The following is a 25,638-nucleotide window of genomic DNA, read 5'->3' as shown; positions in this document are numbered from 1 at the left end:
GGTGGGAGTGAACTTTGTTAATGTTTGAATTACAGATTGCACCTTTAAGTAGTTAAACAAGTAGATCTTTTACGATACCAGAGCCTTGCAAACAGTAGATACGAGTTGAAAGAGGAAAAGGAACGTCAACTGACAGTTTATTGCAAGGGAGAGACTGGAACTTGGAGGATGAGGAAGAACAGGAGGAAGAAAGGGGGCAGAAGTAGGTCAGAATAAACAATTTAACATCACCATGTATCAATGCCAAAGGCACATACCTCCCTTTTTCGTTTTTTGTATCTATGTACTACGTGCAATATAGTTCCAAATGGGACAGCTGAAACATCCTATCACAATTGAAGATACAAGTCGTAAGACAGTGTTTGAACGACAATTACTATTCCTACCATATCATACCAATTAAGAGCAATACAGCACCTATAAACCAACATAGTGCACTTGGTAGAAGGGGTGGAGTATGTTGGTTAGGGCTGTGGGTGTGGTTTGCATAGCCAGGATGTGTGCTTGAGTTGAGTCTGACCCTCCTCCACCTGTATCCTATAGCCAATCAGGATCAAAGTGGGGACTGCAAGTTGCATAATGTGATTATGATAAGCAGCACAATGACCTTTTTAAAATGCGATGCAATACATCACATGACTGCAATTCATATACTATAGATTACTGCGTTCAATATAAGATAATGGAGCTCTTACCCACCATCTCATAGAATAACAGCCTCTCTATATACCTTCCTTGATGGCTGTTTCTCTCTGTCATATTCCTCCTGCCTCCCGCCAACCTTCCCTCTCTTTCTCTGTTGTGACAGTCAGTTGTCCAGAGGAGTAATCTTGTCTGATAAGGCAGTAGAGTGTTGATCTGTGTTCTTGGAGACATCAAGCCTTTGACAGGGCCATAGAGCTCCAGGTGAGTTGTTCACTGTCAGTCCTCTCTTACTCCCAGTACAAAAAGCTTCTTTCTTCCAGCTCCCGGTTCTCTCAAGCAAACTTCACTGCCCTCTGAAATGGATTTACATCTACTAAACCCTCATTATGATATGTGGTTTTAGTTCAACCTTCTTACATAAATACTGCGTGTGTAACCACATGTATCGAGGGCTTGGTGCACAAGGGGTGTACTTTACAGTAAGTGACATTTTGGGGCCAATTTATTTATGTTTTTAATGTCAATAGAAAGCTCTTCGTGAAATCTATCAAGTGGTAAAAGGAGCTGACTGAGATCTTTAACTGCATTGAATTGGAGGCTATTAACAAAAACTCTTTACAAATTACTATCAACTCAGAATATAGTTATTTTTTTTGTTGCCCTGCTGTAAAATTCTGAAAATGTCACACCAAACCCTTGGGATCTGGTTTATGATCAACCTTCTCACGTAAATACTGTATGTGTTTACCATCATGTTCGTGCAATATTTCATTTTAATAGCAGTTCAGCCAGTGATAAGAGATAAGAGACTTCCCCCTATGAGAAGCTTGAGGCTGCAGAGGAGAGATTGTGGTATTTATCTATGGATTGCACCATATCAATTAGATCTCTTCAGCCTGCTTCTCTGTGAGAAGGCAAGACTGTGACACATCATCATATGATGCTTTGGAAATAGCACAATGACATACTCTCACCTGAGGGCTCTGTGGTTTGTTAGGGGATGGCAGTGTTTACGGAACACTTATGAGGCATCACTTTGTTCTCATGACTCCCATGAAAAACTGAAAATCATGAACCCTGGGTGTGATTTGCCAAAGGGGAAGGCAGGAGGCTTCTCGCTTTGGTGTGATGTTCTGAGAATGGTTCAGTTTACAAAATGCAGGGCTTGTTTTCAGCATCTTGAAATGAAAATAGAAAATGCCTCTGCTTGCATATTGATTGAGGAATTAGTGATTATCTTCTTTGTTGGCTGGTTTTGGATTAATGCATTGGTGAGATTAGCTTTCTCCAGATTGTAGGAGAGATAAGGTTTTTACAAAATGGCACCTTAATGAATCCTTAAAATGGTACTGATCAGGATTAACTCCTAAAACCAGGGCCAATGAACCAGAAACTACCCCCAAAAAAGGAGCAAAAAGTGTGTGCCCTATATCATATCTGTGTCCTCTATTGCGTGGTAGCAAGCTAATGTCCTTTATTTCATCCTGTCTCTTTTTGTCTTTAGGAAAAAAGGTCTCCATTGCTGGGGAAGTTGAGCTTTTGGTCCCCACCCAGTTTCACTAGGGTGGCAAACAAAGTGTTACCCTGCTGGCTACATACGTGCTCCTGTTGGACCTCCTCCCAGAACTGAGCCTCTGGTTCCAGACCGTGCCCTCTGGCTGTGAAGGATGGGTGATGGGCCTGTGACGGACCCCGCCTGCCTGCCTCATCCCGCCCTACGATGGAGCCGAAGTGGAACTCCTCCCACCCTCTCCCACAGCCCATGCCCAACATGTCCATTTCCACACCACCTGAGGGCGGAGCTCTGTCCCAGTCGCTAGCGCTGCTTGCCATGCTGATCATGGACTTGCTGGCCGTGGTGGGCAACGTGGCGGTCATGGCGGTCATCGCCAAGGCCCCGCAGCTGCGTAAGTTTGCCTTCGTCTTCCACCTGTGCCTGGTGGACCTGCTGGCGGCCCTGGTGCTGATGCCCCTGGGCATGCTCTCAGGCCGGGCCTTCTTTGGCGAAGCCCTGTGCCGGAGCTACCTCTTCCTCAGCGTGTGCCTGGTCAGCGCCGCCATCCTCTCCATCTCTGCCATCAACGTGGAACGCTATTACTACATCATACACCCCATGCGCTACGAGGTGAAGATGACCCTGGGTCTGGTGGCCTCAGTGCTGGTGGGGATATGGGTCAAAGCCCTGGCCATGTCTGCCCTGCCCCTGCTGGCCTGGGCCTTACAGGGCGGGAGGACTCCTCTCCTGGAGGGCGGTGGGGTCGGGGTCGGGGGAGGGGGCGGGGCTGTCCCCTCACATCCCGCTCAGGGTCACAGGCGCTGCTCCTTGCACTGGACGGGGGGAGGGTCCAACCGCGTGGCCTTCATGGTCCTCTTTACGCTGGTCTACTTCCTGTGCCCGCTGCTGGTTATCCTGGTGGTGTACTGCAGCATGTTTAAGGTGGCGAGGGTGGCCGCCATGCATCATGGGCCGCTGCCCACCTGGATGGACACGCCCCGGCGCCGGCGCTCTGAATCGCTCAGCAGCCGCTCCACCATGGTGACCAGCTCAGGGACGGCCACCGGGACAGGGGCGGGCCGCGGCACCCCTCAGCGGCCCTTTGGTGGGGGCAAGGCGGCAGCGGTACTGGCAGCGGTAGGCGGGCAGTTCCTCTGCTGCTGGCTGCCCTACTTCTCCTTCCACCTGTACTCAGCCCTGGCCTCCAGCCCTCCGGCTGCACTGGCCCCTCTGGAGGAGGTGGTGACCTGGATCGCCTACTTCTGCTTCACCTCCAACCCCTTCTTCTATGGCTGTCTGAACCGACAGATCCGAGAGGAGCTGGGCAAGCATCTGCCTTGCCTGTTCCGCCGCGCGGCAGGCGAAGAGGACCGACTGCCCAGCCGTGAGGGATCCATAGAGGAGAATTTTCTTCAGTTCCTCCAGGGCACCGGCTGCAACTTGGATCCCCAGGACTCACACAGCACCTCCAGTCCAAAGGGGGAAGCATGCCGCTCTCTGGCACAGTCCCAGCCCCCTCAGCCCCCACAACCCATACCCATTGACTTCCGCATCCCCGGACAGATCGCAGAAGAGACGTCAGAGTTTCTTGAGCATCACCAGATGAAGAACAACCATATTATATCAGACAATTAGGGTTTTTATGGATTCAATTGTTGTTTAAAAAGATAATACTCTCTTGGAGTATTTTAAAACAGTGTGTTTCATGTGTTCTTTTTGTGAGCAAGTAAGAGAGTTTATTTTACTCTCAACAATCAAAAGCAGCTGAGTCATTGATTTAGATTCCATATTGTGTGTTGCTCTTTGCATCCTCACTTTCCATCCTATGAAGTTGTAATACATTGGATTTGATCTACATTCATATACCCCCGTTAGAGTCTCCTGTGAGCAATTTAGGCTAGTATTTCTGAGTGGAATTTGAAATGGATGACATAGAGTATAGCACAATATGCAGCTGCAGAGCATCAGGCCATCAATGAACTTTCAGCTGATAATCCTAACATAATTATATTGATCATAAAGTTTTTTTAAAGTTTTATGAATGTATTTATTGACCTTTTTCTTTTGAGAATTTCCTTTCGGGTCTCAAAGGAGCCCAACTCCCGGAGGTAGTTTCTCACAAAAATTGTCTGTCAGCTGATTTTTATTTTACTACCTTGAACTATATCAGGTCTTGTGACTTCAGCAAAGGGGCAGTTTTATAGAGTAGAATAGAATAGAATTGCCCCCAAGTACTAACCAGATATTTCATACTGGTAATTAATTATTATTTGACAGCTGTGTTACGACTGAGTCTGCATTTAAGCAGCAACGACCTCAAAGAAGCCAATGTTGGAACAAAAGAGGTAATGTCTGAAAACATTATAATATTCCTGACCCCTTTACCTCTATATGGCAAGGATGTACTGTAGTGGACAGTAAGCCTCCTGTGGAAAGACACCATGTCTCTATGATAAAGAATAAGTTGTGCCTTTTGGAGATAACAGAGCTACAGTACTGTAATAGCACTCTGTAAGAAATACCATGGGTCAGCCACCTGTTGTTTACATGTAAACCACTGGGCAGGTACCCCTTTCTCTGGTGCTTTTCCCTAGCATACTCTTGTGTTTTCCTATAAGCAAGCCAGGTTTATTGTGACCACATTTAGGATGTAGGCAGTCTTTTTTTTTAAACACATACTAAAGTGCTTCTGGCTTGCCCAGAAAGTAATAGATCATCTCTCTATCCATGTTCTTTGACATGGGCAGGTAGATGGAGGTTTTTCTGTTATATGATGATGCACTGCATCACATTCATATACAATTAGATATTTTTTTTTACTGTTGTTAAACATAATTTGGCTGTATCTTATGTTTTATGAAACTGTTTATCACCTAGTGAGGTCAACTCGAATGTCATTATTTATGATTATCGCTATTCTTATTTGGTATTATTGATGATCTTTTTTGATTAATGAACTAAAGACAAAGGTGTATTCAAATGGTAGGCTATACAGTAATTGTCTTTTCAGTGTATGTTGATTAGCTGTTGCGATTGGCCAATCCAGCAGGATAAACCATGCAGTGATTATCCTCAGGGTCTCTACCTCAAATACAGGAATGACTTCATTTGCAGCATACAGTGTACAGATATAAAAGAGGTTGTGTTCAAAGTCATGCCGCATATTTTTGATCCCGGGGTTGCTTTCCTTCAGCCGCTTAGACAAGGAAAGACTTAACAAAAGCTGTCCTGATATGGCTTCCTGTGAGAGGTTTATGGCGACTGTTTCAAGTCTGCGCTGTTGTCACATTGTAAGGAGAATTGGTTGAGGTGTCCAGGTAGGTGACACTGGTGTTGTAGGAGGTATCAAACCCTGTGAAAAAAAGTAGATGCATTGTGCAAGAGTGAAGAATTAAACTTATTAATTTCATTTCTGGCTTTTGACTCATTTATTGATTAAGGACACAGACAATATGCCACCTTCTAACCTTGGTCTCTCTTCAGGATGTCTCATGGAAACTGTTTTCAACAGCTACTTGTGCCAAGGGATATTTGGATCTCTCTGTCCCTCATAGCTCAGTATTCGTGTTGTATGTGGATAATTCCCTCATTGCTTTGATATTCCAGTGGAAAGAGAGAGGGAGAGAGGCAGTTCAAACACTCTAACCTCAAGGCGACATTTCAACTTCAAAGCCAAAGTCAGTGATCTGACCTTCAGGTGAAAGAAAAGAGAAAAACAGTCACAACAAAGGGCCAGATGGATCACAGCTTTTCACCCATTCTATCCTGAGAGTGAAACAGGCAGAGAGGAGGAGGGGAACTGGATTTTAGAAATCAGGTATAGCTGACAAAATATATTTGCTGTCTATCATCCACGGACCTTGATTGACAATAGGCCTATATTCCACATTTGAAATGATCAATGAAGATGTGTGTGTTTCTGAAAGAGAGGTAGGCCCTATAGGCCTTCAATCAACCCATATATCTCTGCTCCTCAACTCAAAGTAAATCTGACACTCTGTGAGACTGTAAAACAAGGTAGGCTACAAATTGAAAATCACTGTCAAAAAATGAACCATGGCGTTGTTGAACACTGTCTTGCTGTTTGCACATGGTAAATGTTGGATCTCTACAGGATCACACCTCAGCAAAGGACCTCAGTCAACCCGCCCCCAGCTTTTCCAGGCTCTGCCATTCCCATGGCAACATACCCAGTGACATTTCTCAGTAGTAGGTGGTAGGAGGAGCTTTTCCTGTTGGAAACCTGCAAGACCTCACCTTCTGAGCTGATGATGTCACTTTTTATTAATAATAATATTACTTTGACAATCAAATGACACCCCAATATTTAGTTATCATGTTAAATGCAACCTGTCAGTCATTGATATGTATGTGGGCCTGGGAATAGTGCATGTGGTGAATAGTGCTGAGGGGGATGCGTCCTGTCCATTAAGTTGATTAGGACTCAATTTCCCATCATCCCCAGTCAATTTGCCGAATTTCCGTGTATTTTTGCGTCACGTGATGCTGCTGAAAGTAAACATTTTTGACCAGCAGGGTTGTATCAAAAACCTTTGCAATTAGGCCTAACTATCCGACTTTTTTTTCACAACCACAAGGAAGCAGCCTTTAGCTGTTGCTGGCTAGCTATACGTATAGAGTAGGGAAGTCCCAGTAGTATTTAGAAATGTTTGACTATTTCAGCCAGTTTAAGTGTTGATGAGTTTTTTTTTGGGTGGGTGGAGGGGAAGTTATAACTGAAACTTTCAAGCAAACACTACTCTACGCATTGACGGTAGCTTTATGAGGTTATTTACATTTTCCGTCAAATACGACTCTTCTGCATGTACATGTCTTGATGTATTGTTTGAAATCTAATTGAAATACAGTATGAGTTGCTGGCTTGGCTGGCCAACGCCTTTTTTCCTCGTTCATTTTCTCATGCTCGCTCCTAGCACATTTCCTTTAAAAAAAATGTGTCGTACCTACTAGTTGACATGGACCACCATCCATCCATCTGTTTCTAGTTTTTTATTCATCGAGATAATCTAGAGATAGGGGCATACCGTCAGTTATTTCCGCGATGAGTCTAAATATCTATGTCTACATAATTACAATAAATCGGATGTAGAACGCTATTCCGTTGGTGAACACGCACGGTTGCAGTAGCTACCAGTACGATTTGCTGTGACCGCTTGTCAAAGCGAAATCGTTAACTAGATCTTTAGATATCTTTAGCTGTACTGTTTGCTTTTTTAGATTCAAAATGGGTTGTACACTCAGTGCCGAAGATAAAGCTGCCATGGAGAGAAGTAAAATGATTGATCGCAATCTGAGGGAGGCTGGTGAAAAGGCGTCCAGCGAAGTCAAACTGTTGCTTCTCGGTAAGTAGCTTTCCCATTGCCTCATGCTAAATCTAACTTATGATTACATGGTAAAATAACGGTAGTGTGGTTATAAATGTAGCCGTTATCGGGTCTCAAAGAATATCAGGATTCTGTACCGAAGGGGGGGGGGGGGTAGCTCTTGTTGATACACAATCATTACGCATTTAGTCTACATGCTTTCTGTTACTAATGGAAGTGTTAGAAATTGCCTAATCATGTCTGTCTTCTTTCTTATTTGCACTATACTTCAAGGTGCTGGTGAGTCTGGGAAGAGTACAATTGTAAAGCAGATGAAGTAAGTGTTTCAACAGTTGTACAGTATACTCTCTTGTCAGATCAGATATCAAATATTCATATCCATGACACTGAAATGATAGTTGATCCTGAACCAATAAGAAATAGCCTATAGAATCTGAAGTGTTTCAAGGCATGTCAGTGCATGTCAACTTTCACATTCTGCTTTCAGAATCATCCATGAGGATGGATACTCTCAGGAAGAGTGCAGCCAGTACAGGGTGGTGGTTTACAGCAACACCATTCAGTCCATCATCGCCATCATCAGAGCCATGGGCAGGCTCGGCATAGACTTTGGAGACTCTGCACGCTCAGTGAGTCAGCCTCACAGGTTCTCTACACAGCACATGACAATTTTACATTATACATTGTAACCAGTGCCAAGTAACTGGTTAGATAATCCACAGTTAGTCTGGTTTCAGTGTGATTACAATTATGACAATAAGGAAGTACACACTGTATTTTGCTGGGACTTTGTGAAACTTTGTGAAACCACATCAGTGAATAACTTAAAAACTGAACCTAACATCTCCATTTGTGGGTTACATTTTATTGTTGCTCTACCATGGTTTTTCCATGATGACTGGCTGGTAGTGAGTGTGTTTCCTGTAAGTAACTGTGCTCTGTTTCCAGGACGACGCACGACAGCTCTTTGCCTTGGCCAGCTCTGCCGAGGAAGGGGTCATGACCCCTGAACTGGCGGGGGTCATCATGAGGTTATGGCAGGATGGAGGGGTCCAAATCTGCTTTGGCAGGTCCAGAGAGTACCAGCTTAACGACTCCGCCTCCTAGTAAGAGCATATATTTGAGATTGGATTGAAATCTTGCTGACTTTGCATGATGTGACTTTGCATGATGTGACTTGACACTTCATTGTCACTATATTTACGTGTCTGTTGCACATGCCCATAACTATGATGTGAAGTTTCGGTCTGTCCTTTGTTTCACGCTGCTTCCACTGGGATATGAGGGCATAGTGTGCCTCTCCGATCCATTCATTTTCATTACAGGCGATTGCAAGTACATACTGTTTTAGTGTCGACTTCCACACCATGCGATAGAATGAAGAGACTCTTATGCCTCTAGAGAGCCCTAGAGTGATAAGATAATTTCTCCTACTCCATAACCACAACCACCACTCTAGAGACTGTTGTGGCATAGCAGTGGCCAGTCAGGCCATTACACGGCCTCGCGGTATCGGGCCTCGCGGTATCGGGCCTTGCGCTATCGGGCCTCAAGGACAAGTGGTCAGGGCTGCCCTGTATCATTAAATACCTGTATGCCAAACATGTATTTAATGATAGGTGAGGATTCATGGTATCTGAAGAATGCAGTGATATTATTATCAACCAGGAAAAAGCCAGTTCTTGCTGGATCGGTATGGCGCTAACAAAATCCCCCACAAATCATAAACCTGCCTGACTCATGCAAATGAGGACATCGAAGGAGGAACACTGTAATAGACAGAGCGGTTGCGGCAACTTTGCTTAAGCAAGAGTGCTACTTGTACGGACATGGGGAAGTTGGAATGCCCTAAGGGCAAAAGCAAGTTTCTGTGCAAGTTGCTGGGTTTGTTTTGGAAACACAACAGCCCTGGCGACTCAAGACAAATGTAGAGCAATCTTTTGCCAAAGATAGTGTAGAGTATGTATGTACTGTTACTGTACACTATATGTTTATATAAAGATAGTGTAGAGTATGTATGTATTGTTACTGTACAGGATATATTTATATAAAGATAGTGTAGAGTATGTATGTATGTATTGTTACTGTACAGGATATATTTATATAAAGATAGTGTAGTGTATGTACTGTTACTGTACAGTGTTCCTCCTTCGATGTCCTCATTTGCATGAGTCAGGCAGGTTTATGTTGTACCCTCAGTTCAGCAGTTTCTTTTGGGAATGATCTCTTTGTAAATCAGGTTTGTGGAGGTACAGTGCATTCGGAAAGTATTCAGACCCCTTCACTTTTTCCACATTTTGTTATGTTACAGCCTTATTCTAAAATGGACAAATTTGGGTAGAAAAAATGTTCTCATCAATCTACACACAATACCCCATAATGACAAAGCCAAAACAGGTTTTTAGAAATGTTTGCTAATTTATTACAAATAAAAAACTTAAATATCACATTTACATAGGTATTCAGACCCTTTGCTATGACACTCGAAATTGAGCTCAGGTGCATCCTGTTTCCATTAATCATCCTTGAGATGTTTCTACAACTTGATTGGAGTTCACCTGTGGTAAATTCAATTGATTGGACATGATTTGGAATGGCACACACCTATCTATATAAGGTCCCACAGTTGATAGTGTATGTCAGAGCAAAAACCAGGCCATGAAATCCGTAGACCTCTGAGACAGGATTGTGTCGAGGCAAAGCTCTGGGGAAGGGTACCAAAAAAATTCTGCAGTATTTAAGGTCCCCAAGAACACAGTAGCCTCCATCATTCTTAAATGGAAGAAGTTTGGAACCACCAAGACTCTTTCTCGAGCTGGTTGCCCTTGCCAAACTGAGCAATAGGGGGAGAAGGGCCATCGTCAGGGAGGTGACCAAGCACCCAATGGTCACTCTGACAGAGCTCCAGAGTTTCTCTGTGGAGATGGGAGAACCTTCCAGAAGGACAACCATCTCTGCAGCACTCCACCAATCAGGCCTTTATGGTAGAGTGGCAAGACGGAAGCGACTCCTTAGTAAAAAGCACATGACAGCCCGCTTGGAGTTTGCCAAAAGGCACCTAAAGGACTCTCAGACCATGAGAAACAAGATTCTCTAGTCTAAAGAAACCCAAGATTGAACTCTTTGGCCTGAATGCCAAGTGTCACGTCTAGAGGAAACCAGGCCAATCACCTAGCCAATACCATCCCTACGGTGAAGCATGGTGGTGGCAGCATCACGCTGTGGGGATGTTTTTCAGCGGCAGGGACTGGGAGACTAATCTGTATCGAGGGAAAGATGAACGGAGCAAAGTCCAGAGAGATCCTTGATGAAAACCTGCTCCAGAGCGCTCAGGACCTCAGACTGGAGTGAAGGTCCACCTTCCAACAGGACAATGACCCTAAGCACACAGCCAAGACAACACAGGAGTGGCTCCGGGACAAGTCTCTGAATGTCTTTGAGTGCCCCAGCCAGAGCCCAGACTTGAACCCGATCTAACATCTCTGGAGAGACCTGTAAATAGCTGTGCACTGACGCTCCCTAACCAACCTGACAGAGCTTGAGAGGATCTGCAGAGAAGAATGGGAGAAAATCCCCAAATACAGGTGTGCCAAGCTTGTAGCGTCATACCCAAGAAGACTTGAGGCTGTAATTGCAGCCAAAGGTGTTTCAACAAAGTACTGAGTAAAGGGTATGAATACTTATGTAAATATGATATTTCCGTTTTTTTATTTTTAATAAATTAACAAACATTTCTAAAAACCTATTTTTGGCTTTGTCATTATGTGGTATTGTGTGTAGATTGATGAGGGGGAAAAATGAATTGAGTCTATTTTAGAATAAGGCTGTAACATAACAAAATGTGGAAAAAGTGAAGGGGTCTGAATACAGTGCCCTGCGTATAGTGCCCTGCGTATAGTGCCCTGTGTATGTAATGGAACAGTGAAGCATTTTTCTTCTTTTGGCTCTATACTCAAAATGTTTGGATTTGAAATCTCCCAATTTCAGGGCACCAAAACTAAGTGACCGAGCGGGTGGAGCATGTTTGAAATTTCATGCCCAAATCATCTCAAATTCTCTGAAAATAATCAATTACTTGATCTAAATGACTTTGAGATGATTTGAGCGTGACATTTCAAACATGCTAATTTAGGTTCCATTGACTTGCATTGGGTTTTTGGAAGAAAAAAAAATTGCTAACAATCAGCTGTTAGTTACAGTGCCCAGATAAACAGTGTGTGGATTGAAGTCTGCCCTTGTCCGTAGACTCCTTTCAGGGTAAGGAACCAAATATGTGTTTTTGTAATATGGGTGAACCATCCCTTTCAACCCCTGTCCCTTGAACATGTGATGGTGTTTTTGCGTACATCTGAACCAGCTGTTCTGTCACGTGACAGAAAGCTGCACCGTTGACTTAAGAGTTCCCCGCCTGAATTAACACTGTGCTCCATATGGCTGCAGGCCTGGCAGAGCATCACCAGAGAAGATACCCAGTGGCTGGTGGGGTCAGAATCAGAATTCTTTTATTTGGCCAAGTATGCTGCAGAGGAATGCACATACAGTATGCAGTATACTGTATGCACATACAGGAAATTGACTTCTCACAGGCTTCAGGCAGTTAAGGATTGTTGACCAAATAGTAAACATGAGTGCCTTTTTTGGATATTATATGAATCTACCCGATTTACCTTTGGTTCCCTGAAATACCATTAAATATAAGCTGACAATCTCTACTTTTAACCTCCATAGTAAATGTTTGATTTCAAATCCAAACCTTTGGAGTATAGAGCCAAAATAAGATAAAAATGCTTCACTGTCCCATTACGGAGGGCACAGTATTTCTCTCTTTTTTTGCATTTGTTTCTCATGTTTTGTTCCCATCATATCGAAACCAGAACCAGAAAATGTCCCTCCTCTTTTCCTTTCAGCTACCTGAATGACCTGGACAGGATATCCCAGCAGAGCTACGTGCCCACTCAGCAGGATGTCCTGCGGACGCGAGTCAAGACCACCGGCATCGTGGAGACGCACTTCACATTCAAGGATCTGTACTTCAAGTCAGTAATGACCTCAACGCAGCATTTAGCACACTTTCTCTCAGTGACAAACACTTAAGCCAGAAGGACACTGCGATTTTCACAAACGCAGACAATTCCAACCGATGAGACGGTCTCATATTGCAAGACTAATTCTCCATGTCAAGCTGTCTTTACGCAATGTACAAGGCTTGAGCAGACCCGATGGGAGCTCTCACACTGGGCGATGTGACTGAGCCCCCACTCACCCTCCCATTCAATGTTTGTTAATTTCCAGGACAACGACAAGTGCTTGCCACGAAATAGTAAGACATTTCAGCTGTAGCCATAGATATAAATGTTGCTTTGGTCCTGCCAGAGCTCCACAAGTTTTTTTGTCAATTTCATGGAATTGTAATATTAGTGTTATATAGCTCTTCTTTTAAGTATTCAAGTACTGCATGGTTCCAAACTTGCGCGTTACCATTGTTTACAACATCCAGGATTCTCATTGGTTGATATATCGTCTCGGAGCACCTCTCAAACTGCATGAGTAGAGAGGAGCCGTGACCAGGAAATTCTGACAATTCTGACAATTCAAATCAGATCGTGTCTTCTCTTCATGTGGTTCACCAACTCATACTATGCGAGTCAAGGCGTCAAGTACACTGCAGATGACTCACGTTGACAGCCGATAAATTCTGTTGTGTAGTGTCTGCCCAGCTTTAGGCACTTGCTCCCCTGTAGGGCTGCTTCTCACCTCCCACCCTCCCACTGGTTATCTTTCTATTCTTTTGCCTGTCAGTCTCTCACTTCCTCTTTTAATTTTTTTGTCTCTCCTACTCTCTTTCACTTTCACTGTCTCTCACTCCCACTCTCCCCCACTGCAGGATGTTTGATGTGGGAGGACAACGGTCAGAGAGGAAGAAGTGGATCCATTGCTTCGAGGGCGTCACAGCCATCATCTTCTGTGTGGCACTCAGTGACTATGACCTGGTACTGGCTGAGGATGAGGAGATGGTAAGAGGGACCATCTCAAGGCATTTCCAGTCACAAACCCCAGTGCTCAATCTTTGGTGCTGTTTGATTACAGCCAATAGTAGTCCTGACCATGTGTATTTCTACTGGTCAGGTCAGTAAATACTCCTGGCCCTAGGTGGAATACAAGTCAATGAAACATAAGATCAGTACTTATCGAAGGGGATTGTATGATAAAACAGCCTTTTTAGCTGAGCTCCGTTTTTTGTGTAGAAACTGTAGGCCTTATTGCTTAAAGGGGCAATCTGGGATTCAAACAATAACAAAGGGGTCTCCCTTCCACTTTTTTGGTAAACAGCTGAGACATGGGGCTGGAGAAATGTAACCACTCAAATTCATCGACTGAGCTATGGATGCAAGGACTGACCATCCACAAGATCAAAATGATAGTTTTAAACATGTTTTAAGCTATACAGTGTTGTACAGTTTACAAACAATGGAGTAAAACTAGCCTATATTTTGGGTTCTGGGCCCGTATTCACAAAATCTGCTGACCTACACTAGTTTCAGGTCCCCACCTGTCATATATAGTGTTATTCATCATGATCTAAAAGGCTAAACTGATCCTAGGTCAGCAGTGACAGGCCCTGATGGAGCAAAACAGTTGAACTAAGCTCATGAGACATTTATAAGTTTTATTATTCAAGAATCAATGGCTATATATATTATACATTTAAAAGTAAAAGCATTGATGAACCAATTTGATTTAAAAGCATGATGTACTAATCCAGATTTCTCCTTTAAAAATATTGAGAAAGTTTTGGGTCGTTTGATTTGACTAATTGCAAAACCCTGTGGCTTTGGGGGAAGTGATGTGGTTGTGTCAGAAAAACCAATGGATGGCCTATGATGTCTGTCCCCTTATGTGCTGACCCATGATGCACTGCTCTCTCCTCAGAACCGCATGCACGAAAGCATGAAACTGTTTGACTCCATCTGCAACAACAAGTGGTTCACGGAAACCTCCATCATCCTCTTCCTCAACAAGAAGGACCTGTTTGAGGAGAAGATTCTAAAGAGCCCTCTCACCATCTGTTATCCTGAGTACTCAGGTTGGTGAAATCTTTATTAAAAAAAGATAAGGCTTTACGAAACAGATACATTCTTTGATTGGTTGGCTTTAACAAAGCAGCCTATTGTACCAGGGAGGGCCTGATTAGACAAGGTTAGACAGCAGCAGACAGCTCAAGCTCAGAGGTTCCACAGGAAATGTGACTACCTATGACCGTTCATACCACAACTGCCTGTGGGATTTTGTTGTTATAATAACCACACTGAAGTGCTTAAGTACTGTATACCGTACACAATGAACTCTAGTTTATTGAGGTGATGTCTGAGTAATGACCCTTATGACACTTATATTGAATATTAGATTGAGTCTGAGATATGGACATACTGTAGCCAGGAGGCACACTTTGGTGTATGTGGACAACAAGTTTGCACATATCAATGTTTTCATTTGAAATGATGTGTATTTTGCATGTTTTTGTAAGAATTACTGTATAGATGAGGTTATAGATTGATAATAACAATATATACCTCTCCACTACTCTAGGTCAAAATGAATACACAGATGCGTCAGGCTACATTCAGTGCCAGTTTGAGGACATGAACAAGAAGAAGGAAATTAAGGAGATCTACACCCACTTCACCTGTGCTACTGACACTAAGAATGTGCAGTTTGTCTTCGATGCTGTCACTGATGTCATCATCAAAGCCAACCTGAAGGAGGTTGGCCTGTACTGAGACCCATACAATCTGTCTGTCATCAAAGGTGCTGGCATTTTGTATTGGGATCCTCTAATGCATTTGCATGTATCAGTCACTCATTGCTTATTTTACCTTTTACATCTCTGATTGCCGATAAGTCGGAACGACAAACAATAGCTGCAGACAGAGGACAGACAAATGGGTTAAAGCTACACTGTTATCATGGGTATGCTGAATTTCAAGATGTATATAGCACTTTTGTGCTTTGCTTTTCTATACCAGTGCTGTTATGGACTTTTTAAAAGACTGACTTCTAAAGTGGAATATTCATTTTGAGTGTTGCACCATGTCAGTGGTTTCGCCACACGTTTTTTGACTGTTATTGCCATATTTTTCTTAATCTCTCAAAAGATTTTCACTTTTCAGGCTTTCTGCATTGTCTTTAAAGGGTTACAAGGTATTTATTACCTGCATTGTAAATAGATCAATAATAATAATAATAATGATTAGAATGGATTGGATTTGTATAGTTTTTTTCTCCAGATGCTCAAAGTGATTTACGTTGTATTGGGGGTAACTCACCTTATCCACTACCAATGTGTAGCATCCACTTGGATAATGATGCCACGGCGGCCATTTTGCGCCAGAAAGCTCCTCACACTGAATATTATGCATTTTCTGAGAAATGTTGTCATACTTAAAATGTGTTATTCTTGTGGAAGTTTTAAGGGTCCACTATCCATTGTTTATCAGTATTCCTATCTCTTGGGGGAATTTATCATGCAAAATGTGGATTGCTTTGATCCATCCAATGCACCATTCAGATTGACCTGAAGTATTATACTGTTACTGTATGAACAGATATTTTTCAAATAATGGCATGGCATTCTCCGATGTTTAAAACCCCCTTTTTAAAGAAAATCTTTTTAATCTTTTTATGGTTATATACTGTATCTGCCTTGAAAGTTGTTGCATATTTTCCATGGATTGTCTCTGTACATAACTATTTTGTGAAGAGATCATAAAGACAATGGCCTTATTAACTACAAAATGTTTTGCCTCATAGCCTTTTTGAAAAGGAAAATGCCTCTCCTTTTGAATAGTTCACCGCTTTTAAGTTGCTATCAATTTGCCATTTTGACATTGAAACTTTGTTGTTTAAACTGAACACTGTAGATGTTCATTTTTGAATAAAAAGCAAATACTCTTTACAATTATTTGATAATATATTGGCATATACTAAGCTAAAGGGTGCATGAAGATGATCCCAGTCATCCCATCCTTTTTGGGTTCAAGGCACATTTTCCTGACCACCACAAGTCACACATGACAATAGATACAAAGAATAACATAAAGAATGGCAGCTTCTATATTATATTTTTATTTTGTCTATCTTTCACAAGACAGGAAAGCGTTACAGGTTTGTTTGTCAATAGTCATAATGAAATATTCATCACTAAACATGTCACTGATGATGAACATTTTGATACATATTTGAATATTCATAGATTAGGTCCACTATTCTACTATTGTATTTACAAAATACATTGCTAACCTGTAGTGAGGAAAGTTAAACTTTAATTCCAGTTCAGTCCTGGCTATTTGAACTCACTGATTGGAATTAGCTAATGAACACTGCATTACACGAGGTGCAAAACAGTTGGCATATTCAAATTATTATCATTTAAGATACTTTTAACTAGATAAAAACATCCAAAATCCTGGGGCATGGAACAATGTTATAGGAAAGGTTATCAATTGAGTCCATGAGCAGCTCTCTCCTCAATTTAAATGAATCAGAAATAACCAAGAATATCTAAGAAACCATCTATACTAAACATATTTCCATTCTGTTGTCATTCTCACTTCTTATCCACTTTTTCTTCTCAATCATCAACATAGTCTTCAGGACATGTGTTGCCATCTTTGTTTCGATTGGTTAGACATGCATTTAGACTCCCTTTGGACTTTGTCCGGGGCTGTGTTTCCTAATGAATGTATGCTTCTTTTACTCATCATTAAGAGTGACTGGAGTTAGGAAGGAGGGGATGGGATAGTGGACAGTGTAGGATTGAAGGGGTTTGAAGAGTCTTCTGACATCACAAAGCAGGCAACCAATGGAGAAAACCCTTGGTGACTCTGCCTGCTGTTCCTACAGCACAGCTTCAACATGAATCCAAGTGAAGGGACAAGGACATCTGTAGGAAAGAATGGACAGCTTTTTAGATCAAAGGTTTTTAGTCTGATCATACAGATGACATGTACAACAGAGAAAAACAAAAGAGACCTACCTCTATGTCTGCTTAAAACAGACCACAGCTCTTTAGGTTTTCTTTGATGATGATGTCTGTCACAGCCCCGAACACAATCTCGACGTTCCTTGTGTCTGTGGCACAGGTCATGTGGGTGTAGATTTCTTTCACACCCTTCTTCATGTTCAGGTCCTCAAACTGCACTCTGATGTAGTAGCTGGCATCATCGTAAGTGTTAGGGCCTAAAAGAAGAGAAAGCAGAAGTCATGAAGTGATGATTTGATATAGTGATAAACAGATGATTGCACAGTTATCACTTGGTAGGAAACACTTACCATCATAGTCTGGGAAGCAGATACTGAGGTGGACCTTCTTGATCTTATCCAAGAAGAGATCCTTCTTGTTGAGGAAGAGTACAATGGAGGTGGTGAAGAAGAACCTGTGGTTGCAGATACTGTTGAACAAGTGGAGACTCTCGTGCATACGGTTCTGTGGAAAATAGGAAAAGGAGTGTTATGATAAGCTTTGTGCAACAATTCTCAGTCTCCTCCAAAAAGGTGAATAACAGGTTCATGCTACCCAATACTTCCTACACTGAGAGACTCATAGGTAACCTTCACCATGAAAAGTTTTCTGCAGTGCAGTACTACCCTAATCACACTAAACTGAACTGAGCTGGGCTGAGCCATCCACCATGGAACCGTGCTGGAAAGGAGCTGCACAGTATGGTTCGGGTCGGCCCTGTAGTCTGTAATTCCCCTAGTGTCTGATGGGCTTGCACAAGGGTGGTGGTATGAGTAACCATACAGTCATCCTCAGAACTATGTCCTTGCAGAGTTTGACATGTGATGGGCTGTAGATCTTATCTCTAAATAATCAATAATCGAATCCTGATGTTAGTTAAATTTCAACAAACTGATCACACCACAAGTAGAGGAATAGATTTTGAGTAAACATAAGAATAGTGCAACACAAAATCATGAAGGAGTAGTTTTGACTGATTATATGAAAGCACAACTCAGGACAAAGTGCTATCTGGAGATATAAGAAGTCAAACTGCAAAACCAAACCCACCACTTCATCATCCTCCACGAGCACCATATCATAAGCACTGAGGGCTCCGCAGAAGATGATGCAGGTCACACCCTCGAAACAATGGATCCACTTCTTCCTCTCCGACCGCTGGCCACCCACATCGAACATTCTGTCAGAGGAGAGGGTGTAGGTAAAAGATGAAATGTTGTCTTGTTAACCAACAATCAGTGTTTTACTAATGGACTATCCCTTACCTGAAGTGAAGCTCCTTGCAGGAGAACTGCTCCTCAATGATACCAGTGGTCTTGACTCGAGAACGCAGCACGTCCTGTTCATTGGGCAGGAAGTCAGGTTGCGTGATTCTGTCCAGCTCTGAGAGGTAGCTGTTGGAGAAGACTCAAGTTTAGCAGACTCACCACACCCCACAGTCCTTATGTCAACCTACAACTTTCAGGAGAATAAGACAAACACATGAGTGGAGGCCGGTGTAGGGAGAAAGTAGGGGACAGGCTCATTATAACACCTGAGTAACACAGGCTCATTGTGGGACACATAGTTGATACACAGTTGACGCAGAACTCACTAAGAAGCAGAGTCATTGAGCTGGTACTCAGATGCCCTCTCAACAGCAGCCTGGACACCACTGTCCTTCCACAGCCTTTTGATGACATCAGAAAGCTCAGTGGGCATTGTGCCCTCATCAATGGAATCTGCCAGGTTCTGCAGCTTCTGCCCATCCACCTGTACCGTAAAGTCAACCAAATTAGTTATGACTGCAAACACTATGAAGTTCCATTGTCATTGTCATTTTCTACTGACATATACAAACACAACATACCATTGATATTAATTTTTTATTGAACATTTTTGTGCTATCAAGTCATTCAAATCTGTGTCTTGGTGTTTGTAAGTGTGTGTTGTTGAGTACAGTGTGGGACGTACAGTGGCAGCAGGTGTTCCAAAGTCAATGCTCAGCATCTCCATGCCTCTGATGATGGCAAGAGCAGACTGCAAGATGTTGCCAAAGATGATTGACTTGAACCCCATTTGTTCTTCTCTGGTGTAACCACCTTGATGGAGAATTCTGCCCAACACAAAGAGCAAGATAGGAGTTGGGGTTGAGATGCAGTTCGACATATGTGAACACATACAGAACACCTGACCTCTTACAACACAATGGTACCAACAGTCTGTACAATTCATCTGAATCAGTGACGAGAACTGGTTCATCTGAGAAAGCTGGAAAAAAGGTCTGTTTTAGGGAGAATGATGACTATTATTGTAAAGAATATTGTACACATGGAACAAATGAAACTCATTTTCCTATCCTGACCATTTATACTGGGTATTCTCCTTTATCATTCATCCTTTAGTATTCAATTTAGTATTCACAAACCAGACTGTCTGGTTATACCTGAACCAATCCATATCTTTAGTCAGTCATGTTATACACTATGTTAGCACCTTAGAGTTATTGGTGTAAGGTTGTTTATATACGACTATGGGAGCAAGATGGACAGTCAATGGCGTTTGCGTCATACTCACTTCATCTGCTTTACAATTGTGCTCTTTCCAGATTCACCAGCACCTGTTTGAACAAAAAAGGGCACTGGATTACATCACCATAAACTCAAATATCTCCTACCACTGGACTGATACATACATAGGCCTACAGTAACAGTCCCAAAATTGTCACAACTGCAATTCAGAGAACATAATGAGGATGACAATATTTGATTTAATATGATATGATATTTTGGGATAAAAAAAATAAAAAAAGAACACTTATTTCTAATTGACTTAGACAACTGCCCATTGGCCAATACATGACCTAAGCTTAGAGCTCTCCAAAATCAGTATTATGTTATTGCACATTGGGAAAGAGGAACTTCAGTAACTACCCTTTCCTCCAGGGGCACAGACTATGTACTGGTTCAGACACATGACAAGCATTCAGTGATTGTGCAACACTGAACATACAGTTGTGGTTCTCCAACATACATCCTATCATGACTTCCTGTTTTGCTTTGGTCATGGAGATAATTTGCAAATTCACAACCCCTCTAGCTTTTCCATCTCCTTCCTGGTATGAACTGTAGCAATATTCTTGGCAGGGGGTGATTTGCAAAATATTATGAGCGTAAAGCTGTTTTTGATCCTATGGCCATAAGGCAGAGATGTACTGTGGTTCAATCAGCCAAAGTACGAGTCAGCATATTATCAGCTTTTATCAAACAATCTTGTCACCATGCAGCCATATGACCTAATTTGTAATTTCCCTCACCAACCTGAGGGGGCCATCTAAGAGGGCTGACTGTTTTGAATTGGGCCTATGAGAGATTTATAGCTTATGTGATTGACAGCTGGCTCAATGGTTTAGCGGAGGTCAGTGACCTTATCAGCTCAGGGCTAAATGGAGGGATTTGAGAGGCCTAGTGTAAGGAGGACTGGGGGTAGAAAGCCTCTCAGGGGATCGGCCGATAAGTGAAGACGTCACAAGAGCATGATCAGACCACAAGAGGTGTTATAGCTGCCAGTGTGTCTCTGTCTTGGGAATGCTGTATGATGGGTACTGTCTTCTCTTAATTTGGCCTAATAAATGAAGGCTGTTTCGTAAACATACAGTTGTTGGCCTAATTCTCCATGCATAGGTCCGTTTCTCTGCATGTAGTTATGTCCTCATTCTAAGTGAATACTCTTTTTTTTTTTACCTACATGACTGTAGGTAAAACTGTTGTCTGAATGTGGCTGACAGAGCTGCCACAGAATCTAAAATTACAGATAGCACCTTTAGTGAAAACATGACATTGGCTAAACCAGTGACGTTGGGCAATACAATCCACCATTCCTCCAATGTCCCCTTGACCTCATGTTGGTGATCACCGCAGTTTATTTCTGCAGGATTCTTGGACTTCTGCTGCTTTTTCACTTGCTCATGTCATGTGTGAGTAAAGCTTTAAGTATATCCAAGACACTCATCTTGTTTTGACGTGCAACACGTCTCCACTAATCCATGCTTCCCCTTTGCCTGATGGCTGTAAACAGTTCTCTGATTTTGTACTTATTTTGGTATCACAAGTTTGAAGTGGAAAAGCCACCTACTGCAAACAGCCTTTTTACTTACTGGTAACACAGAAAACATATGGAAATATACATCGCTCTGTAAATACTGATTTGTTTACATCTAACAACCAGAAGAGGGCACTGTACACCAATAAAGAGACCTACACGTAAGAAAAAACTATTGAAATCAGTCAAGTCAAGTTCAAGGGCTTTGTAAAAAGCAAGTGTTTGTAAGTATTTTCACGACACTCCTACAGATTATTTTGTGAAATATGACTGTTAAGTTAAAGGGGTTTCCCCTCAAATAACTATTGACCCCACAAAACCAGTGAGAGTTTTCTCATCATTAGTGTGGACTTTGTATGATATGTCGCAATGTTGGTCCATATTTTGCCAGAGAGCAGTACGCTGTATTTTGTGCTGCAGGAAAAGAGGAAGAGGAGGAGGATTAGTTGCTGTTTTTCAACCACTAGGCCAAGGCCAACGACTCCTCCCCTGGAATCCTGCCATCAGGGTTCTGTGTCAGCTATATCAAAGGAGTTGATATACTTTTGCAATCCTATGTCAAAACTGACCAAAACAAGTTGTCACCACTGTATGTGTCATTGGTTTAAATGAAAATAGGGCCATAACTACTACAATTCAGGTCCACAAGACTATCAATAACCAATACATGTAATACTGTCAACAAACTCTTGGTATCATTTCTATTTTCTGTTAAATTAAGATTAGTAAACACTAATTTATTAAATGTAAATAAAACTTTCCTCCCCCTCCCCAATGCTCTGTAGGAGAGGGTTGTGGAAGGATAGGCACTGGGCTTGTGGTTTCATACTGTAGCATGCTACATGGTGTGAACTCGGCTTGATGTCCTAAATTCTTGAAACTGCTAGTTGATCTATGTCCCACTTTGTAATTGGTTCCTATAACTGATCCTATAAAGAGCTTTGGTTTCTGCTCACCCCGATTGCTCGGATGGTTCACCTTTTTAGTGGCTTCCAGGTGCTCCTTACATTTAAAAGTTTCTTATTTATGAGTTGCTTTATTGGTCAAAAATGTCTGTTTGGCCACTGTGATTGTCCCTGTCATTTAGTTCCTCCTTTTGGCTACATGCTCCCTGCGCTCTATGTTGTGAACACTTGGCAGGGCCATGATGTAACATGATACCATGATGTCATGAAATAATTACAGGGTGTCTAATTAGCAGGAAGCAGAGCATAATAGGGTTACCATGAGCTGACTAAATCCTGCCTATTAACTCTGACAAAGATATTTTAACTCAGCATGGACACTGTACATTATCTACTGCTTATTGTTTTGCATATTAAGACAAATACTGCTTATATGTTAATGTACATAACTGTGGCCACCTCTCAGGACAGTCATATACATGTTGTCTGATTGCATACGCTATGGAGACAACAGAGCACCAGGCTAATCCTCTCAGGGACAAACATTAACACTAATTAGATTCCCTGCTAAGTAGTGTTCAAAATCACTTGATTCTTTGGTCTGTTCAAAAGTCAAAATGTCTATTGGAGTGACAAATAAGAATGGAAATAGGCAATTTCTCCTCTTATAAAATAGAACAATGGCCAGCTATAAACCTTAAAGTTGTTATACTTGCTGAGAAATATTGAATGCATGACACACTTAGGACATATCAAAAAACAATAGAGTAAAAAATAAATAAATAAATAAATAGAGTACTCATCAATGTCTAATGGCCTTTTTAGATAATTTATGTCATTACAATTGGCTCTGTAAAAGCTACTGGATATTGTTTTGCCGTTTGCTGTAATGTTTTTGATACCTCTGATCCTAGCAGTGCAGCACTTTATCATCTCAGTCATCAGATCAGAGCACTGGTGAAGTCAGTCTTAGGCTTATCTCTTATAATGAACCCTAACCCACACTGTACCAATTAATGTACCAAACTGTACAGTCCACACTCATGTTGAATGTGCAAAATAAAGGCAGCAATACAGTATTAGACACAGAAACACCTTTACTGTTAAGCCCCTGTGGGGGAGGGGGGGGGGGCTGTATATACCTGAGACTTGTAGATGTGACTTAGGATCAATGCTAGATAGCTGATTGGCTAATTGTTTTAACAATTTTTTGATTGCCCTGATTGATTTCAGCCAAACGGTTATACAATGGCAATGGTCCATTGGAATGATACAAATTCTGTTATAATCAGAGATGGTTTTGTGAACACCAGAAATGTGTCTCTGTTTCACAAAAAAGTTGTGGAACCATGACCAACCTAACCTAGCATTTTTACATTGTGTACAAATTCAACTGTTGTGCAATTTCTAATACTATGTCCCCCAACCTAGAACAAATAATACTGCATATCCCCAAGCAACAGGACATGTGGTTGCAAACTTTCTCCTCCCCTACCATAACCTCTCTGTTTTCCTAGAAAATAATGTTCTTCCTAAACAGACCTTGCAATAAAACCTTTGCATGAAACAATGCTCTGGTTTGTGCTTCTTTTGAGGATCTGCTGGCCCACTCCTATTCAACAGATCATCAGCCAGCTGAAGATATCCACACAATCTTTTTGCAATTTCACAAGAGACCCCTTTCAACACCACAGCTCCTTACCAAGCAGCAGAAGCTTGACTGTCTTGGAATCTTTGTCTGCATCCTCCTGCAGTTGCTTTTCCAGCTCCTTGGACTTTTTGGACAACTCCTTGTCTTCGGCACTTGCTCCTGCTCCCATTTTGAAGTTTAGGTCTTCCTCAAGTCAAAATCCTGTTTCACACGGAAGTGTGGCCGGCCGTTCCCGGCGTCTCAGGCGTGCACTGGAAGACAGGCACAGGTGGAGGAAGAGGCGTGGACTGGGGGCAGGGGGTCCTCGACACAGCTCAGGGTTGGTGTGTGGTAGAAGAGGACTCTAGAGATGTATACTGGCAGGCAGTCGGACAGCCACTGCTTGGGTACTAAGGAAACCAATCCTGTCTCTGGTGTGAGCTTTACTTCCCTCCCTAATTCCCCCTAAGTTAAACCTGACATCTTGCCGTCAGGTTGGGATTGGGGAAGGCTTTTTCTGGCGGTCCCATGGATACTGTTAGATCCAATTAGCCTGAAGCAGAGGTCAAAAGTGAAGGTTAAGAGGCAAACACCAAATGGGTTTAGGGAGGAAGGGATGGATTTAAAATAGAGAAGCTCTGGATATTCAAAGTTGTGCTTTCTCCTTTTCTTGCAATGTTTAAGCTCTCCCATGTCCTGTCAAGGTGTGATAAATAATTTGCTAATCTTTTAGATAAACATACAGGTCCACAATAAAGACATTTTTGTTGCTTCTCTGTTTGTTCTGTTTTGGGGTGACGTGTTGACAATGCTGTGTTGTCAATGCTTTGATATAAACTTAGCTACAATAAAGGGATTTAAAAAAATGAACTGGTCTGGAACCATGTTAAAGTATTATCAGTAACTTATTGGACCTAACTGTGAAGGCCACGTGATCTTTAGAGCATTTCTGTAAGACCTTGGCTTTGTGTCTTTACTGGTTGACGCTGTAGAGCTTAACAGACATAGATCTTGTTATCTGGCATTGACAACAGCATCCGTTGAGAGTGGACGGCATTAAACATAATTTCAGACTTTTTGGCCAGGCCTTGTGCTTTCCACTGCTTACATCAAATTATAGGTCAAAGGTTGCTCCGCTGGTCATTCACACTTAGCTGAGAAAATGATGTAAACAAAGAGGCTGCACTAATCAAAAACTACTGCATCATCATCGGTCAGCAAATAGTTATAGAGTACTCAGCAGGTTTTAGCTGTTAATTGTTATCCCAACTACGAGTGTTGGCGCACAAGTGCCTGTGCCAAATGCTTTCTTTGCGGGGTTCACCGATTTTGCAGTTTTCTTCACTAAGTGTTTCACTTGTAATATTGTAGTGTACTCCAAGGTGTTCATTTTAAAGCACTTACAAGTTTAGTCTAAAGGTCAGTTTTTTTGGGGGGGCCAAAAACACATACAGGTATTGATGAAAGTCTGGTCCCTTTGCATTGAAACAGAGAGCCATAAACATTTTTACAAGGCTTGA

At 42.2% G+C, this 25,638-nt stretch overlaps 3 protein-coding genes across 5 annotated transcripts in view; 2 read left to right on the top strand and 1 right to left on the bottom strand.

Annotated features, from left to right (window-relative positions):
- The window catches only part of LOC310803749 (G-protein coupled receptor 61-like), a 6,781-nt gene extending 1,232 nt beyond the window's left edge, over positions 1-5,549 (top strand). Inside the window, exons 2-3 of one of the 2 annotated variants that reach the window (XM_083668619.1) lie at positions 809-906; positions 2,150-5,549. In XM_083668619.1, the coding sequence (XP_083524745.1) occupies positions 2,366-3,775 (1,410 nt within the window). In that variant the 5' untranslated portion in view covers positions 809-906; positions 2,150-2,365 and the 3' untranslated portion in view covers positions 3,776-5,549. The remainder of the gene's footprint in view (positions 1-808; positions 907-2,149) is intronic. The other variant, XM_083668618.1, reaches the window with a different exon arrangement.
- Positions 1-16,278, top strand: part of LOC310803750 (guanine nucleotide-binding protein G(i) subunit alpha-3-like) — a 17,489-nt gene extending 1,211 nt beyond the window's left edge. The window contains exons 1-9 of one of the 2 annotated variants that reach the window (XM_083668620.1): positions 6,710-6,927; positions 7,379-7,503; positions 7,759-7,801; positions 7,973-8,114; positions 8,434-8,591; positions 12,393-12,521; positions 13,370-13,499; positions 14,416-14,569; positions 15,073-16,278. In XM_083668620.1, coding sequence (XP_083524746.1) covers positions 6,923-6,927; positions 7,379-7,503; positions 7,759-7,801; positions 7,973-8,114; positions 8,434-8,591; positions 12,393-12,521; positions 13,370-13,499; positions 14,416-14,569; positions 15,073-15,263 — 1,077 coding nt within the window. In that variant the 5' untranslated portion in view covers positions 6,710-6,922 and the 3' untranslated portion in view covers positions 15,264-16,278. Of the gene's footprint in view, positions 1-6,709; positions 6,928-7,378; positions 7,504-7,758; positions 7,802-7,972; positions 8,115-8,433; positions 8,592-12,392; positions 12,522-13,369; positions 13,500-14,415; positions 14,570-15,072 lie in introns of those variants that run through there. The other variant, XM_083668621.1, reaches the window with a different exon arrangement.
- Positions 16,279-17,530: 1,252 nt separating this feature from the next.
- LOC310803832 (guanine nucleotide-binding protein G(t) subunit alpha-2-like) lies at positions 17,531-24,308 on the bottom strand (the record flags this gene model as incomplete). Its single annotated transcript, XM_083668762.1, has 8 exons — positions 17,531-17,721; positions 17,815-17,968; positions 18,554-18,683; positions 18,769-18,897; positions 19,098-19,255; positions 19,457-19,598; positions 20,060-20,102; positions 24,191-24,308. The coding sequence occupies 8 exons, from the start codon at positions 24,306-24,308 to the stop codon at positions 17,531-17,533; spliced, it is 1,065 nt and encodes a 354-aa protein (XP_083524888.1).
- Positions 24,309-25,638: the final 1,330 nt, after the last annotated feature.

This window comes from Argentina silus, assembly GCF_951799395.1.
Source record: "Argentina silus genome assembly, chromosome: 4".
Lineage (NCBI taxonomy): Eukaryota > Metazoa > Chordata > Actinopteri > Argentiniformes > Argentinidae > Argentina > Argentina silus.
This window is presented reverse-complemented; position numbering and strand designations above follow the sequence as displayed.